At 38.8% G+C, this 19,933-nt stretch overlaps 1 protein-coding gene across 8 annotated transcripts in view; it reads right to left on the minus strand.

Moving 5' to 3' along the window:
* Positions 1 to 19,933, minus strand: part of TPD52L1 (TPD52 like 1) — a 100,507-nt gene that overhangs the window by 11,613 nt on the left and 68,961 nt on the right. For all 8 annotated transcript variants that reach the window (XM_015084328.3, XM_015084330.3, XM_053222282.1 and 5 more), the window contains exons 3-4: positions 13,064 to 13,212; positions 2,318 to 2,419 (exon numbers count right to left, since the gene is read on the minus strand). In XM_015084328.3, the coding sequence (XP_014939814.1) occupies positions 2,318 to 2,419; positions 13,064 to 13,212 (251 nt within the window). The remainder of the gene's footprint in view (positions 1 to 2,317; positions 2,420 to 13,063; positions 13,213 to 19,933) is intronic.

Here is a 19,933-nt window from a genome sequence, read left to right on the forward strand (position 1 = left end):
GTTAGAGTTATAGTTTGGGAAAAATATAGGTCCTAAGTTTGCAAAGTCTACAACATATTACAGGACCACATTTGAGTCTCCACTAACACAGGCTACATTAACTAACATTTTTAGCCACAGTTTAGAATGAAAGTGTTGTATCTTCTATATAGAGAAACAATTAATGAAAAGTTTGGGAACTTCTGGGAAATAGACTATCCATTACCCTGAAACAAATCTACACTGAAACAGAAGAAAAAGAAGTTAACACAACCTTGATGTCATACCCAATTAGCGTATGAACATGAATAGGTTAACATATTACGTATGTGAAACAGTCTTCATTCTTTTCTACTTAGGAAAACTACCAAAACCTTTACAAAATACAGTGCACTCCTGTTAATGTACACTTCCTAACTGCCATCTTGTGGGGGTCACTTGTAACTGAGACAGTCACTTAGTAAGGATAAAAACTAGCAGGGGTGGCTCAGTCGGTTAAGCATCCGACTCTTGATTTCGGTTCAGGTCATGGGTTCAAGCCCTGCATCAGGCTCTGCTCTAGCAGCATGGAGCTTGCTTGGGATTTTCTCTCTCTCCTTCTCTCTGCCCCTCCTCCACTCACCCTGGCTGTCTCTCTCAAAGTAAATAAATAAACTAAAACAAAAAACAAACAAAAAAAAAACCCCTAACATTTATTGAGTGCTTAATACACAGCAGACTCTCTTCTACAACTTTTATAATGACCTGATGATATTGTCACTCTTACCCCCTTTCATAACAGAACACCTGGGTACAGGTGAGCTAAGTGAATGTGGCTTCCTCATAACCTGACCACCTAAAGTTGAACCACTTAAGAGCTTGTTACAAATGCAGATCCCTAAAGTCCACTCAAGACCTACTGAGGCATAATCTCCAAGAGGTGGAATATGGAAATATGCACTTTAAACAGGCGTCAGAGGTGTTCATAAAGTCCTCTCAAGTTGGAGAAAATAACACTCCAGCGGTCGTAGTGTTCCAGTGAAAGGTTTCAACTAAGTATGTGGAGAACAAATTTTATAAACGTGGCACAATGTATTTTCCTGGCTATAACAGGTAATAGGGTATTTTCTGTTTAGAAAAATTATTTAATTAGTTTAGATAAATGTTTTAATGCCATTAACAAGACAACAAATTTTATTTGAAATAATGGGGTTAATTAATAATCCAGAAGGTTTATCCATTCATCACATGCAGCCTCTGAAAAATTTCAGTTGCTTTTCATTACTGCATTATTAATAAATATGAATATAAAACAATGTACTCAGATTCATGCTATGTACTTAACTCTAGCCTCATGAATGCCAACTTGTTCAGATAGCACATGAATACTTGGCACAATCCAGTAAAGTTTATTTCTGAACAAAATAAACACAAAGATATAAATATTCGTCTGCAAGTAGCAAAGTTGCAGAGTAATAAAGAAAGTAATAGTTTAAAGAATCCAGTGAAATAATATGCATAGTTTTTTTTAAAAGAAATTTAAAGTGTATACTTCAATAGTTTTTTAAAAATGAATTTGATTTCTAGGGAGAAAAATAAAATTGATTTATAAAGAAAAATTTCTTAAGCATATTGCCAAATTCAAAATAAACTGATAGGTATTTAAACAAGCAAAAAAAAAATGAAAGTAACAACACTATATGAGATAACTTACGAAAACATAATAAAAAATAAGAATGGTCAATACTACATTGTTTTTCTGGTGCCTATAGTGAGGACATTTATTTCTTTGTTCAAAATCTTGATGTTCACCCTAACTTTATATGATAATGACATACTGAGAATAACCAAATTATGCAAGGACTATCTACCATGGTACCTTTTGGGAAAAACAGAATAAATATGTAATATTTAGCATAGAAAAAATATACTAGATGAATGAATGTATACAAAAATGAAACCTAGAATAGTTTGTCAAAGCATACTCCATTGAATATATATTTAACTTACTGTTTAAATTTTAATGAATAAAATTCTGTGTGTGCTGCATTCTTCTGAAATCCTCCCTAATTACTAATTATTACTAATTACTAATCATTAAAGGAACCCTGTATCTTCCATTTTTACTAGGTCATGTCCTAATGGAGAGGGCATCTTTGGGACCAGGCTAACTAACCCGACTTTGGGGCAGAAGACTTTCCATTAAAAATTTTATCTTAGTCACTATCACTATCAGCCACATAAAAATTTTAATCCAGTTAAAAAAGAATACATTAGGAAGACCGGCCAATGAGAAAGTTTCCCTTCCCTCAGAAGGCCAAAGGCTTAGCGTCATTCCCAAGGTTCTTTCCCATGGTACCTCATGTCTCCAAACTTCTTGCTGATGGCCGTCCCAACATTGCTGAAAGCCGCAGTTGCCTTCTGCCCTGCGTGACTCAGGGTTTCATGTGTTTTCTTGTAGCTAGAAGTAAAACAGAACAATAGAAATACAGTTTATATGTCATGATTACCTACAGAACATTCACCATCCTTCTCCTTCCTTACTTTGAAATTTTCCTTTTCTAGGGGCACCTGAGTGGCTCAGTTAGTTAGGCATTCGACTCTTGGTCTTGGCTCAGATCATGATTTCAGGGTTTGTGAGTTCGAGCCCCGCGTCAGGCTTTGCACTGACGGCTCTGAGCCTGCCTGGGATTCTCTCCCCCAACACTCCCACCCCCCTGCCATTTGCACGCGCTCTAACTCTCTCTCTCAAAATAAATAAACATTAAAAAAAAGTAGAAGAAACTCTCCTTTTCTAAACAGATTTAGGAAGATGATCCACAGCAGTTACTGATTCTATTCATTGTTTGGGGATGATGGGTTGGCTGCTACTTATCAATGGAAAAGTCAGACCATTAAATCTGAATTCAGGAAAAATATTCATATTCAAGTACAGATCTGAATGTGCAGATCAGATGTGTGATCACAAGCAGTAGACGTGCTCCGAGAGTACAGAGTTATTCTTAAAGAAGTGTGTGTTTTAACTCTGCAAAAAGAGACCCTTGCAAGTAAACAGTTAGCCACCAAAAATAACACAGAAATTAGAAAATGTATATTTCAACGTGAAGACTTAGCTTTTATTGTTCAAGTGGGTAAAATTAATCAGAAAAGGGCAAAATACAACTAGTATTTAGCTTATTTTTCTAATACTCATAGCTGGGAATAAGGAGGACACATGATCTTAGGATACTGTAGTGACTTTTTCTAAACAGTTTTAGAAATATAATACTGCAATTATCTGTTCACAATAAGCCGATGTTCCCACTTGACTGATACGCCTATGTTCCCACTTGACTGATACCTCGAGGACTCAGAGTCAAAATCAAAGTCCATGCAACAGGCCTCACGATGATCACACCCAAGCTGGTCCTCTTTCTATCTGCTCATTCTGCTCCATCACTGACTTCCTCGCCAGTCCTTGAACTTACCAGGCCAAATCTTGCCTTAAAACCTCTGCTCTAGCCACTCTGCCATGTGATCCCATCAAATTTGCCAAGAAAAAGGATTTTGTTGTATTGTACATGCCCCACTTTGAAGAATTAAAAGGACCAAAACCTGCATCTTTAGGAAGACTGTGAGTCTGTAAGGCCTGAAAGGTGACACAAGAGAAAAGTAAAGAAATACCCTGCACGACCTGTGACCGTTGCATGAGGCTGGGACTGGGTATTAGTTAGAGAATTCCTTCTTGCATTGCTTCTGCATTTCCACAGGAATTTCTTGCAGTTAGAGCAAATATTTAATTTTCTTGTAAACTGTTCCATGAAGTTTAACTTGATATATTTGAGAATGCTTTGAATTTAGAGATGAGGTGACTTTTGAACACTTGTGTATCATATTCTGAATTTGAGGGCTTATTTTAAACATAAAAGACCTAGTCAGAGAGAAGTGCATATAGTAAGCAGTAAGTGCTAGCTACTTGATGCTTTAAACACTTCTCTAGCAAAATATATGGTGGGTATATACAGGAATCTGAGTACTTCAGTGAAATACAAGTGGCATTTAAGTCTTCATCATGAAAAAATGCAACTCTATACCTATGTGCAATTTCAGTTTAAATTCAAACATATGGAGAGCTCAAAGGAGTGTTGAAGAGAGATTTTTAAGACTGTTAACTCTTTATTCCTGAGAATTATATAATGTTAAATCTGAAAGGCATGGGAGCCCAATTTCTTCAGACTACAGATGATGGGATCAGGGCCCAGAACAACTGCGTGACTTTTTAAAGACAGAGATAAGGCTAGGACCAGGGCGCCTTCCTTCCTTCATTATGTCTTCTTGCTTTGGAGACGTCACACATTTGAAGGTGAGTTATATCAGCTCCAGTATTTGTGGAGATAAATGGTAATGCATTTCAAGAATTCTAAGATGTGCCTCTTTTCCCACATTTTTATACCTCTCCTCCCCAGACTAACTACCACATTTCTTGAAAACAATTACTAGCCATCCCACATACATTACATAGAGACCAATAATTGAGGGAAAGAGATGTAGAGGGGGTGGGCAATGTCAGAGGGTTCTATGTGAAGAAGTGGTTTCCCAGAACAAAGGAACAAGGGACCCCATGAGAAATAGGCCATTGGGCTCAGAGCACTTAAAAGCTCTAAGAAGTACCACTCACAGTGTAAGAGAAAGGTCCCTCCGGAACTTCGCACTGCACAGATCCTGTAACCTTACACTGCATCCTGATTGGGCTCCATCTTAAGATTGAATGAAGTAATATACATCCTTATCTAGATGCGAGGCACCCACGTCTTGAAAAAAGACCCTCCTGTCAGGCCACTAAAAACTCCCAAGGATGTCGTTATACTTACAATTTACTCCCTTTATTGTGGCATGGAATTTGGCACACAGTTTGTACTACTAATACTTAAAACTGATTTTCAACCCTATCACATAAAATTACATTCACTAATATGCAAATAATGAAAAACAACTTAAACACCAACCTTATAATTGACTTGACAACCTTGTAATTTAAATGGAAATGGGTATTTAGCATTTTAGATTATGTCTCTTATTTTAAGCTAAATAGAAGTTACACATTGCTGAGTTACATAACTGATGAAATAGGAGACTAATATATTTTCCTTAAATAAAAGTCAAAATGGGGCGCCTGAGTAGTTCAGTTGGTTATGTGTCCTCCTCTTGATTTCGGCTCAGGTCATGATCCCACGGTTCATGGGATAGACCCCGTATTGGGATGATAATGTGGAACCTGCTTGGGATTCTCTCTCTCCCTCTCTTTCTCTCTGCCCCTCCCCCATATTCTCGTGTGTGTGTGTGTGTGTGTGTGTGTGTGTGTGTGTGCGCGCGCTCTCTCTCTCTCTCAAAAATAAATAAATAAACTTTAAAAAAAAGTCAAAATATTAAGGTACCCTCAGCTTGTTGTCAATGATGTGCCAGGAGGCAGAAAAATTGGGAATACATGCTCCAAGAAGTCTGTGTTATGTGCCCTTCCTCTGTGTTCCTATGACCCCTTCGCACAGCTCTTTCCGAACATTTTTTCTACCATGTTGCAATTATGGTTTTGAAATCTGTCTCTGTGACCTGCCTGAACTTCCTGAGGGCAGGGACCATATCTTGTCCATCACTGCTGTGTCCCCAGTGCCTGAATACACTAGAGCAAGAACCACACGGGGCCAATGGAAGGAAATAGAGTCCAGGCTGATTCCCAGACTTCAGCTACAGATGCAGAGTCAGTACTTCCCACTGTGAAGCTCTTGACTCTGGGGGAGGGCACTTGGAAGCCTTAAGATGCGGGAAGGGAAATGTGTCCTCCTGTGCTCTAAAGCCATTCTGACAAACATCAGCCTTATAGGAACCTGCAGTTCCCAACAAGGCTGGAATCTGGTCCAGTGCTGAACCTTTCTTTGACAAAAGTGTAGATAGCACAGAGCAGCTCACACTTTAACTCACCGAAGACTTCTTACTGGGAGATTTTTTATTTAGTGTACAAGTAAAATTTCTATTTCTCAGTGAAAGTCAACAGGAACACAGGCTTTACTTTTCAGAGACTGGCTGGGATGGGTAGGGTTTTTTTTTTTTTTCAGCTTTACTAAGGTATAACTGACAAATAAAATTGTAAGATATTTAAAGCGTACACCGTGATTTGATATACATACACATTGTGAAAGAATTCCTCCCACTTAGTTAATTAACACATCCATCACCTCACATGTTTATATATATATTTTGGTGAGAATATTGAAGTCCTACTCTCTTTGCAAATTTCAGTCGTACCATAGAGTTATCAAGTAGAGTCACTCTTTTATACATCAGATCCTCAGAATTTTAGTCATCTTATAACTGGAAGTCTGTGTTCTTTTACCAAACGTTCTCTATTTTCCCCACACCATTGTGCCTAGCCACCACCCTTCCACTCTCTGCTTCCAAAAATTTGACTTGAAAAAAAAATGATTTTTAGATTCCATGTACAACTGATACCATGCAGTATCTGTCCTTCTCTGTCTGACTTATTTCACTTAGCATAATGCCCTCAAGGTTTGTCTGTAGTGTCTCAAGGCAGGATTTTCTTCCTGGTCATGGCTGAATGATATTCCTTTGTATATGTATATATGCCACATTTTCTTTAAGGAATGGATAGCAGTTAATGCCAGGACAGGTTAACTGTTTGGCTGGTGCACTGACCAGGAGGTTATCAGTAGTGAGGGGTAAGGTTCTCTGCAAGCCAGCCAAAAGGGATTCTGCTGACTTTTCACACAGTTCATCTTGTCATGTCTTACTGATTTGAAAGTAGTGTTAATCAAAAGAAGAAAGCAGGTGTTCTACAATGTTTTGATTTAAAGTATTTTTTTACACACAAATAGAAGTAAATTTTAAAAATTCAACAGTCTTTTGGGGTGCCTGGGTGGCTCAGTCGGTTAAGCATCCGACTTTGGCTCAGGTCATGATCTCGCAGTTCATGAGTTCGAGCCCCTCTTTGGGCTCTGTGCTGACAGCTCAGGGCTTGGAGCCAGCTTCAGATTCTGTGTCTCCCTCTTTCTCTGCCCCTCCAGTGCTTCTGCTCTCTCTTTGTCTCTCTCTCAAAAATAAACATTAATTTTTTTTTAATTCAACAGTCTTTTTACAAGAAGATATTTTATAGCACAGGTATACTTTCTGTTACGGGATTTTAAAAAGATTATTATTTTAACAGTGGCCCATGCACGTCTCCCCAAAGACACCAAAGTTTTGAGGCTTATTTTCTTTGGAAGGTTCCCTAAACACTACCAAAATATAGTTATCACTTAAACCTGAAAGAGTCTACTTCCTGCCTTCTGTGATAATATAAAAGCCGAAAGGTAAGCAGAATAAACAGCTGTCTAAGACATTGACTATGTGTATCTTTTGAAATGAGGTCTTTAATCTTCTCTGGCACTTCCAAACTCCACGGTGCTACAACAGCTTCTCATAAAAAAGAGGGAATGATCATTATTGACTATAATGGTTTGGAAGTCTTAGAAGCACAAAAATCAAAGAGCAAGTAAATCACATGCTCAATTCAAGTTTTCTTAATGCTGAATTTTACTCCTCTTTATGTAGGATGGAGTTATTAATTGTTCCAAAAGGATTTCCTTCCCCAAACCTTCTCCTCTTGGCAGCCCCACCATTTGGTCTGTGGTACAACTCAGAAGGGTTTATTAGTGGGGAAATGTCAGGGGTTAGCAAAGGCTGAACACTCACTGAAATGAAGCTTATCAGCTTGAATAGCCCACAAGAACGTCGCATGTCTGAATCCCTACTCCTTCTACCTAAGAAGAGATTCAATTTTTCCTCTGGTCGCCTCCCTACCTCTAACACTCCAAAACCACCCACCTCCCCCATCCGTGCCTCTTTAAAGTCTAAAGACAACACAAAAAAGCAGCAGAGAACAAACAACAACAAAAACCCCAGCGGCAGCAACAACAACAAAAGGAGGTGGCGGGAATTTTTGGTGTATGTTCTTAGATTCCAAATCAAAGCCATACAAACTATGACAAAAACAACAGCAACAACAAACCCCAGTTTACAGATGATCTTTTTACTTGCTGCTGCATGGTTATCTTTCTATAAAGGAGATCATTTCAGTCTGCTATATAATTATTTCTATCATTCAGTCCTATTCCTCTTTGAATCCTACCACAGGCTAAAATATGCCAAGATCCTTCATTAACATATCATAGATTTTCTTTCCAGTATAAATCAAACTAAATAGGTCATGATTGCTTAATCAGTATGCAAAGTATTGCCTCTGGGAATCACCTTCAATCCTCTGACAGCTAAAATTCTCTTTAGTGCTTTGAAATTTAATTTTACTCAACCTCACCTTACCCCAGCTTCTCATTCTCTCACATCAAAATTTTCATCCTATGAGGTGTAGATCTTGTCCCAGAATGGGTAACATGGCACTAACAGCAGGGATTTAATTAATTCAAGGGGAAAATAGATTGTTACCAAGCCCTGCCCCCTGCTCCCCCACCCCCCCACCATGTGATTAAGACTTCCTCCTCTATCAGCAGCCAAGAAAAGAGGGCGGGAGAAAGGTGCTTTCCTGGAATCGTGTTACTGATATACTCATGCCTTCCACTTAAGGATTGATTCTTCCGTACAAAGTAAGGTTCATACCATGAACCATGATCATCCAGATTTATTAAATAATCTCTGAATAACTGTCATCTAGTCCTGCAGCTTTCAATGACATCAACATGCAGATGACTCTGCATGTCCATTTCCATCCTTGACTCTTCCTCTGAGTTGCCTTCTAGATGTATGCACTTGTTTGTCTATTGGGTATTTCAGTCAGCACACACCAAAACAAAATTCTTGGGTCTCCCCCCTCCCCCAGACTTGTTTTCTAGAACAGCAAATAGGCCTACAAAGCATCAGAAACTGTCCTGCCTGTTAACAAATATTAACTCCTTGAATTCTTAGTACCTATGAGATAGGTACTAATATGATCTCATTTCATGGATGCAGGGGACCTAGACTGCAATGCAAGCAATTGGAGTCCATAGTCCACGGGCTTGGCCACAATGCTACATGCCCATTGCTGCAAACAGTCCCCATGCTCAACCAGCTGCCCGTGTCAAAGACCTGACAGTCATATTTGATCCCTTTACCTCCTGCATGTCTCAGCCCCAAACCACTGAGAAGTCCCATTGGCCTGGCCTCCAATTCTGTCCCCTTTCTGCTCCTCACTAGCTTCACTGACCTGGATTACTACAACAGTCTCTGAAATGATTTTCCAGTCTCCACAATCTGTATAACACAAAGTTACCAGAGTGATTTTTTTTTTTAAAGGTGAATTCGAACAGATCACTTGCTGCTTCAAATCCTCCAGTGGCATCCAAAACCTTGCAATAAGATCCCCCCCTTCTCCACATGGGCTGCGAGGCCCCCGAGACTCCCACCTCAGCCCCTCTCACTACCACACTTTCTCTGGGCTCCTGACATGTACAAAACCGCTTCTTGCCCCAAGGTCTTTGCAGCAAATTTTGTCTCAACCCCAAAGCTCTCCCCTACATCATCACAAGACTAGATCCTTCTAGTCATTCAGGTATTAGCTCAGAGTAACCTCCCAGGACAGGACATCCCTGACAGGGACTCAATCACACAGTGCCTCTGCCCTCTCCTCTGGCCCATCACCCTGTGCTGTTTTCATCATAGTACTTCCTGACTTTCTAGTGGCAGTGGAATAAGAATAGCTCTATTAACAGACACCACAAGGCCCTGTGCACCCCTCTGCCACTTCTCCCTGCTGTGTCAACAACACTAATTAACCAGACTGCTTTCCCAGGGGAGAGGGAGCCTTCTCTCCTTCTGGCCATCACCAGGCTGTGCCTCCCCCAGGAGCTCTTCCTGCCTCTCCCGGCCTGATTAATTTCCCACTCATCCTTCAGAGCTCTGCTGAAGCATCCACCTCTTGCCTTGAAAAACCTTCCTGAGTCCCCAGGCAAGGCTCAAACTCCTGCTCCATACATCCCCCTAACACTCTTTTGCTTCATGTTGCTTCTCATAACTTACTGTTTAACTGGTTATCTGGAATTACTTGTAAAGTAAACAAACACAAAAACCAAACTGTGTTTCCCTGATAGTCTTTCAACTCCAGAATCCTTGGGAATAAATCTATTCATGCAACAAAAAGCTCGATACTAAGTGTACCGCCTGACTATAAAACTAATTTGTTTTTCAAACGTGAGAAAATTAGAGACTATATATTCTCCAATGTGGGAAGGGGCTACCCACCCTCCTTGAACTTGCTCACTCTAATTCCATGCCTCAGGACTATTTATTCCCACCCTGCCCCCATCAGAACTAGGGCAGACTTGATGTACCCTCTGGCCAGATAGCCACGGTTCCATTCCTCCCTTCGGCAACAGAATGGCCAGAGTTATCCCATCTCCCGTGAGGTTAGCCCACCCTACAGCATGGTTAGGGAGGCCAAGCAGAAAGATCTTACCTGGGTCTTAAACCCCAGAGGGAAGTTCAGATCAGTGTGACAAGAGGGCCCACAATCAGGAAAATGGAGATTGTTCAGGCTCACTCCATCAGGGCCATTAACTGGTATAGTGCTACTGAGGGGCAAAGATGGAAGTCAAAACTACTGACAGAGAAGCTCATTTAATTTAGTGCCTAAAATCCATCTGTCCTTTACAGGAGACTATTCATATAGTGTTGCAATATATATTTTAAATTGATAAGCACCAATATGTGGTCTCTTATCTTCTTCCATAATTGTCACCATCGGGTTGGGGAAGGTTAATTTGCCTGTGGAGATAACCTGATGGGCTCCCTGGCTCCATCCTGCCCTACTCTGGGCTGTGCCCTGACACTGTCTGGATGAGCCCTTGGGGTGCACAAGCATAGGAGTAGATACTAGGCTGTGATAGGGGAAAAAAACATTTGCCTTTACATGGAAACTAGGGGAAGCAAAGTGGAGAATCATCAAGTTCCTTTTAGATGGAACTCTTTATACAAAGGCACTTGCACTAAGGTCTTAGGTCTTAGTTTTCAGTAACCAGCAGACAAAGCTGCCCCCAGCAAAACTGAAGTATCTGTTGTCCATCACTGGTACCTTTTCCTACTGTAGGGCCTATCTCTGTCCAGGAGAAAAGTACCTGCAAAGAAAAAAACATTGATTCCCACTAAAATACTAGGAATGTAATATCTTTACCATGCAATGGATAATGCTATGGAAAAAAATGCATTACATGCAGGCACAAATTTGGGGCTAACATTAGGGATAGGGATAAGAACTGTCTCCACCAGCCTCTACCCCCAACTCACAAAAAGAAGAAAAATTACATCATGAGGTGGGCACTTACTTCCTTTGATTCAAGAACACCTGGCAAACAAAATATTTTAAATCATAAGAAAAGCACCCAGTAGCTGGATATTTCATGTAATTTTAAAAGTAATCCAATAAAAAGCATGGCTGTAGAATACCTACATTATTCTGTATCTTGCCTAATATCAGACAAAAAGATAACGGGAAAGCCAAAAACATTTCTGGTGGTCTAGCAGCAGGAGAAACCCACTTCTCCTGTGTGTCTCTTTTGCTCTCAATGACCACCACACTCACAACACATCTGACACCAGATGCATGATTTTTCCCTCACCAAGCAATTCTGTGACAAGAGCTGGGTGTCCTAAAGTTTAAGACACTACCTACCCGAAGATGGTGTCAGATCCCACAGGTTAAGGGCTCAGTGTCACAACACTGCCTTCTCACTCCCCCATCAGATGCCAATCTAAGTCCATGATATCACCTGTGTGCTTGTGACTGATGGGTTATAAATCGGAGGTTCCCATGACCTCAAGTTTAATTAATTTGCTAGAGTGGTTTACAGAATTCAGGAAAATGGTTTACCTACTAGATTATTGGTTTATTATAGAAGGATATGGGGGAGGCCGGGGTGGCTCAGTCAGTTAAGCATCTGACTCTTGATTTCAGCTCAGGTCATGATCTCAAGGTGAGATCGGGCCCTGAGTTGGAACCTGCTTGGGATTCTCTCTCTCCCTCTCTCTGCCCCTCCCCCACTCGTGCTCGCTCTCTCTCTCTCAAAATAAATAAATAAACTTAAAAAAATAAGAGGGTATGATAAAGGATATACACAGGGAGAGGTACATGGGGAGGGATGTGTGGCTTCCATGCTCTCTCCTGGTGCACCTCTCCCAGCACCTCCATGTGTTCACCAACCCAGAAGCTCTCTGGATGCTATGTTTCGGGGATTTTTATGGAGGCGCCATCATACAGTCATTAACCCCATTTCCACCCCCTTCTCCCTTCTCTGGAGGATAGTGGATAGCGGATAGCACTGCAAGTCCAAACCTCAAATCATGGCTTGGTCTTTGTAGTGACCAGCTCCCTATCCCAGAGCCACCAGGGGTCATCTCATTAGAACAAAGGATACTGCTACCCCCATGGAAATTCCAAGGGATTTGGGGACCCTGTGTCAGGAACCAGGGACAGAGAGCAATATGTATATATATATGCGTGCATATATATATATATACATATATATGCATATTTATATACATGCATATATATATATATATTTTTTCTATTATTCTACATGGCCTTAGCCCTCTAAATTTTCCCTAGAGTTAGTAGAGATGAAAAGCACATCCCTAAAATATGAAAAGTACAAGCTTTTCTTTTTAAATTAATGGGCAACAAGTCTGTACTAAAACTGCCAACCATTTGTCACAGAAACTCAAAACCTGTAGTGAATGCCAAGTATTCTGGGGAAAAGTCACCTGTCCACTTAGAATTTTTTGAGAAAACATAAAGAAAAAAATACATTTAACAAATGCTTAAAATATATAAAATAAAGAGAAAAATACAAACCCATAAAAGTCATCTGAGTAAAAATGGAGTTAGGTGAACAGTTTAATTTCATGAAGGTAACTATAGAGTCTGCGTCATGCAACATATTTAATGATTATTCATATCTATTTTACTGCTAGAGAAAATATTTTTCCTAGTCATAAGTACCAAATCAGCTGCATAGGAAAAAAAAAACAACAGAAGAGATAAGAGACAGCAAGCTAAGTGATTTCTTAAAAATTCTGTTGATACACTTACGCAGTAGAGGTCTGCACGTCATGCCAGCTTTTGCTGAAGTTCTGTTTTAATTCATTCATCAGGTTCATGCCCAGCTTTTGTTTTATTTCAACCAGATGCCTTTCTTTTGCTGATAAAACTTGCCGTAATGTTGTAATTTCGTCTTCTAGCTATATGTAACAGGGGAAATGGTATGGAAAGACATGAGACCAGCTGAAACATATACATGCAAAAGCTCTTGATGCTCCAGATCAACCCTCTGCACCCTCTTGTTACCAGGCCCATGTTGTCTGGACCAAACACATCTCGTAGAGATGACAGATATCTTAAAATAGAAATAGATCTTTTTCGTTTTAATGATTATAAAAGTTGTAAAAAAGTCATTTGTACGGCAAAATATAAACAAGAAAATAAAAATTACCTGTCATCCACTAAGAAATAGCTGACACTTAGTAGATTGGCTTCTCATCTTCCAAAATGAACAAAAAACTGGCTTTGTACTGTATGCCTTTTTCTTATAAGCAACTTCTTTTCAACTGTCACTAGTCAGTATTGTGTTTATTTTTTGCCAACTACACATAGCTGCATTGGTGCAGGCACAGATTGGACAGGCATTGTGGTCTGGCCAAACTAGTGCCTCAGAAAGGGAGGAACGAGGGAGGACAGGATGTAGGTAAGAGAGTGATTTGTCTTTTATTTTTTTCAGTTAATCTCAGCCCTTTATTTTTTATTTTTATTTAAATTCTAGTTTGTTAACATACAGTGCAGTATTGGCTTCAGGAGTAGAATTCAGTGATTCATCACTTATATACAACACCCAGTGCTCATAACAAGTGCCCTCTTTAATACCCATCACCCACGTAGCCCATCCCCCACCAACATCCCTCCATCAACTGTCAGTTTGTTCTCTATCATTACGAGTCTTTTATGGTTTGTTTCCCTCTTTCTTTTTTCCCCCTTCCTATATGTTCATTTGTTTTGTTAAATTTCACATGAGTGAAATCATATGGTATTTGTCTTTCTCTGACTGACTTATTTCGCTCAGTATAATACACTCTAGTTCTGCTCATGTTGTTGCAAATGGTAAGATTTCATTCTTTTTGATTGCCAAGTAATATTCCATTTTATTACACACACACACACACACACACACACACACACACGTATATATCACATCTTCTTTATCCATTCATCAGTCTATGGACATTTGGGCTCTTTCCATACTTTGGCTATTGTTGATAGTGCTGCTATAAACATTGGGGTACATGTACCCCTTTGAATCTGTATTTTTGTATCGTTTGGGTAAACACCTAGCAGTGCAATTGTTGGATTGTAAGGTAGTTCTATTTTTAACTTTTTGAGGAAACTCCATACTGTTTTCCAGAGTGGCTGCATTCCCACCAGCAGTGCAAAAGGGTTCCCCTTTAACCACATCCGCACCAATACCTGTTGTTTCTTATGTTGTTAATTTTAGCCATTCTGACAGGTGTGAGGTGGTGTCTCATCATGGTTTTGATTTGTATTTCCCTGATGATGAGTGATGTTGAGCATCTTTTCATGTGTCTCTTAGCCATCTAGATGTCTTCTTTGGAAAAGTGTGTATTCATGTCTTCTGCCCATTTCTTAACTGCATTATTTGTTTTTTGGGTGCTGAGTTTGATAAGTTCTTTAGAGATTTTGGTTACTAACCCTTTATCAGATATGTCATGTGCAAAATGTCCTCCCATTCTGTAGGCTGCCTTTTAGCTTTGTTGATTGTTTCCTACATTGTGCAGAAGGTTTTATCTTGATGAAGTCCCAATAGTTCATTTTTGCTTTTGTTTCCCTTGCCTCCAGTGACATGTCTAGTAAGAAGTTGCTGCGGCTGAGGTCAAAGAGGTTGCTGCCTGCATTCTCCTCTAGGATTTTGATGGTTTCCTGTCTTTCATCTGTTTTGAATTTATTTTTGTGTATGGTGTAAGAAAGTGATCCAGTTTCATTCTTCTGAATGTCGGTGTCCAATTTTCCCAGCACCATTTGTTGAGGAGACAGTTTTCTTCCATTGGATATTCTTTCCTGTTTTGTCGAAGATTTGTTGACCATATAATTGTGGGTCCATTTGTGGGTTTTCTATTCCGTTCCATCAATCTACGTGTCCTTTTTTTTGTGCCAGTACCATGCTGTCTTGATAACTACAGCTTTGTAATACAGCTTAAAGTCTGGAATCGTGATGCCTCCAGCTTTGCTTTTGTTTTTCAGCACTGCTTTGGCTATTTTGGGTCTTTGGTGGTTCCATACATATTTTAGAACTGTTTGCTCTAGCTTTGTGAAAAATTTTGGTGGTATTTTGTTAGAGATTGCATTAAATGTATAGATTGCTTTGGGTAGTATAGACATTTTAACAATGTTTGTGTTGCTTTTCCTTTTTCACAATCTACTGACATATAATTGACGTATAATAAACCACCCGTCTGTAAGTTTTGACATGTGTGTTACTCTTGTGAACATATCCATCACCACCAAAAGTTTTGTAGGTCCTCTTTGTAATTTCTCCCTCCCCCTTTTTCCTGCTCCTCCAGGAAGCCACCAGTCTTCCTTTTACTCCACAGTATATACTCATTTTGGCTTTGTTCACTCACTCAATCTATTACTTGAGATTTTTGAGATTTATCCATGTTGCTGCATTATCAATGGTTCTCTTTTTATTGAAGAGTAGTATTCAATTGTATGGATATACCACAGTTTGTTACTTATTCACCTGGTGAAGGACATTTGGGTTTGGCCAATGCAAATAAAGCTGCTATGAACATTCACGTACAAGGTTATGTATGGACATATTCCCTCTTTCCCCTGTGTTAGCAGAAGAGCAAATCTGTTCAGCATCATAAAATTGCTCTTGTATACTATGTAAAACATATGGAGATCCTTCAAAAAATTAAAAATAGAACTACCATATGATCCAACAATTTTACATCTGGGTATTCATCCAAAGAAAATGAAAACATTAACTTAAAAAGATACGTACTCATTGCAGCATTATTTACAATAGCCAAGATATGGAAACAGGCTAAGTGTCCACTGATAGATGAGTGGATAAAGAAAATGTTATTGTCACACACACACACACACACACACACACACACATACACACACACAAGAATATTATTCAGCTATAAAAAAGAAAGAAAGGGATGCTGGTGTGCAGTCGGTTAAGCATCCTACTCTCGATTTTGGCTCCGGTTCTGATCTCATGGTATGGAGTTTGAGTCTGCTCTGTCAGCACAAAGCCTATTTGGGATTTTCTCTCTCCCTCTCTCTTTGCCCTGGCTCTGCACATGCTCTGCTCTCTCAAAATAAACAAATAAACTTAAAAAAAAAAAGAAGGAAATGTTGCCATTTGTGTCACGGATGGACCTTGAGGGCATTATGCTAAGTGAAATGTATCAGACAGAAAAAGATAAATACCATATGATCTCATTTATATGAGGAATCTAAAAAAATAAACAAAAACAAGCTCATTGATACAGAGAAGAGACTGGTAGTTGCCAGAGGTGAAGGGGGTGGGGGGTGATATGGGTGAAGAAGGACAAAAGGTACAAACTTACAGTTATAAAATGTGTAAGTCACATACAAAAAACTGCTCCTGCAAATGTAATTTCTAACAGAGCAGTTCTTTAAAATGCCCAGATTTTATTTAAAAAAAAATTTTTTTTAATGTTTATTTATTTTTGAGACAGAAAGAGAGCATGAATGGGGGAGGGTCAGAGAGAGGGAGACACAGAATCTGAAACAGGCTCCAGGCTCTGAGCTGTCAGCACAGATTACGACGCGGGGCTCGAACCCACGGACCGCGAGATCATGACCTGAGCTGAAGTCGGCCGCTTAACCGACTGAGCCACCCAGGCGCCCCTAAAATGCCCAGATTTTAGGCAGTGTTGCTATAACCTGTGAAAATCAACTTGAAACCCCATATAGTCTTTGATTCCAATTGTCGTATTTTATTCCAGTGTCATATTTTATAATGTATTGCCTTGGTAATATTGCTTCAATTTACATCATTGTTTTCTGAAAAGTATAAATAATTGTGACTTTCTTTGTGAAACCAGAAGAGAACTATTAGTACTTCCTTAGTGTCCCACATGTACATAGGTCCTAAAAAGCCTGACATTTTTACTAGATTTCTTATTTTGGAAAAATGTGGCAGCTGTGCCCCATTTACATTCAAAGTCTAGTTCCGCTTCTGACCACAAACCACATCACTGACACGATCAGTCATCTTGCAAATGTGTTCCTTGGGTTACCAAAGACATAGCTGCTAGAAAAGAATCTCAAAAAAGAAAAGTAGTTTCGCAAATATTAGTCTTTTTTCTAGTGCAAAGGAAGACTTTACCCCAATAGTGGACAGACTGGAATAGCGTTGTGACGCTTCTTAGACACTAGTAATCGCTTAAGCAAAATAGGCAAAATTCTAAGAAGCATCTTAAACACAATAGTAGAAAAGAACAATCTCTTGGGGTTTTTAATATTAGCAAATGCCCTAGTAACCCAGTACTATTCGTTTTTTATGTTTACGGAACAGTTTTCTAATGCTCATGGAAATCTTCCTAAAATGAATTACACATTCTCTAAACATGTTATAATCAGTAGCACCCTGTCTTTTCTTGATGAGCAGGTCTTCAGTATGCAGATCTAATACTCATTACGGCAAAAGGAATCTATTCAGGGACCAGAAAGGGGGGTCATGCTTTTAGTCTTCCCATTAAATGAGAACATATGGTTATTTTAAAATTAAACCCTCTATTCTTTTGCTATCATGTCATATTTTACTTTGTCATTTTTGTCAGTGTATCCTCCTGCATTTAATCTGTGGCCTAATATTTCCCAAGGCTGTATCTCTAGCTCTCTTTCCATAGAAAATGCCTGGGTTTCATGTCAGTCTTTTATTCTGTTAAAAGACCTGCTTTCTTTTGCATAAATAATGTTTTGAATGACTGAAATTATTGGGAGTCTTGTGCTTTTTTTGATGCACTGGGTATTACCATAGTTTCCTATGTGATAAAAATAATGGGACAATTTTTAACCGGCAGAATAAAATGACAGATGTAGAGAAACCTCCTATCTATGGGATCCTAGAAATTTATTCAAAATTAGGGGGGGGGCAGTAGGAGACTCATTAGTTATTTGGGAGAGGGAAGTAAGGGATTCATAGTTTTCTAATGAAATCCTTGATCCCAAAAAAGGGATAGGGAGAAATACGGAAGTGACCAATTTACCAAGCACCAACCTAAAGAAAGAACAATGAAGTCCCATGCCTAATATTTTAAACATGGAAGTACACATTAAAAGGCATTTGTAAGATAGAGACTCCTAATGATGGAGACACGAACTTGGTTACTCAGGTCTACTCTCAGGTTCTTTAATTAAATTCTCGTAATTTCAATAAAATGCTAAGATTCACACTGCTTGAAACTTTCAGTATATTTATCAGTGATTAAATGTATGCCAAAAATTCTATAAGCAAATCCAGAAATTGAAAAAATACATAATCTTAAATTGTATTAGCTTGCAAGAATGAAAAATGAGAACCACATCTCTTTCCACAGAGCAGAGTTCTTCCCCACGGCAAAGCCTTTAATCACAAATATTTTAAATGATGCTCAGGGTGAGATTCTACCCTTCCTTTGACTAATGAGATTTTTTGGTTTAGTTACACCAATGGTTCTCAATTTCAGTTTACATAAAAGTCACTCATAGGGAATATTCAAAATGCAGATTCTAGATGTATGCCCCTTTTAATGTCCTAAGATCCTGATATCTTCAATTTGGTAGGGCCAGGCTACACCCACATGCATTATTTAATAAGCACTCCCAGATACTCTGATGAGGTAGTATGAAAACTCTATAGGTACCTCTGTAAGCCATGTCAAATTCCTTTTGGAATGAAGTGGAGTGCAGGTAAATCATTAAAGTACTTATTAATTTTAATTTTAATTTTAAATTAATCATTTTTATTAGAAACTAATAGTCTGGTTCGTTGGTTTCTTCACTTCCTAGAAGATCTCCTTATAGGACAAATATTTATGCTTAGATATTTAAACTTGATTCTTTAAGAATTAACAGGCACACAACAAGTGTTGGTGAGGATGTAGCAAAATTGGAACCCTGTACATTGCTGGTGGGATGTAAAATGGCTCAGCCACTGTGGAAAACAGTCTGGTAGTATCTTAAAAAGTTAAACATAATATAAACAAATACATGTTTACACCTGTTCACAATAGCACCATTCACAATAGCCAGATATGAAAACAGCCGAGATACCCATCAAAGGATGAATAGATGAATTGCAGTATACACAAAAAATGGAATATTATTCTGCCATAAAAAGGAATGAAGTATTGACGCATGCTACAACATGGGTGAACCTCAGAAACATTAGGCTAAGTGAAAGAAGCCAGACCCAAAGTAGGTATATGAAATATACAGAATAGTAAATCCACAGATATAGAATGCAGATGGAGAAATGGGAAGTAACTGCTTAATGAGCATGGGGTTTCTTTTTTGCAGTGTTAAAAATGTCCTGGAACTAGATAGAGGTGGTAGTTACACAACATCATAAGTATACTAAATGCATTGAACTGTTCACTTTAAAACAGTTAATTTTATATTAAAGTAGTGAATTTTGCAAAAAAATACAAATTAATCTGAATTAGCTAATGAATTACTTCAATATGACATTTATGTTAGAAGACTGAAAATTTACCTTCCTATTTTATTTGCTAGATTACATAAAATATCTAACTTACATCGAGACAAAGAAATATTTTCATAAACTATTGAATCATCAGTGTGATGTTTAGGAATAAGAGTTTCTGATCTTTTGCATATACTGTTTGAAGGCCAGCCTCCTCTCCT

The sequence above is a fragment of the Acinonyx jubatus genome, chromosome B2, assembly GCF_027475565.1.
Source record: "Acinonyx jubatus isolate Ajub_Pintada_27869175 chromosome B2, VMU_Ajub_asm_v1.0, whole genome shotgun sequence".
Classification (NCBI taxonomy): domain Eukaryota; kingdom Metazoa; phylum Chordata; class Mammalia; order Carnivora; family Felidae; genus Acinonyx; species Acinonyx jubatus.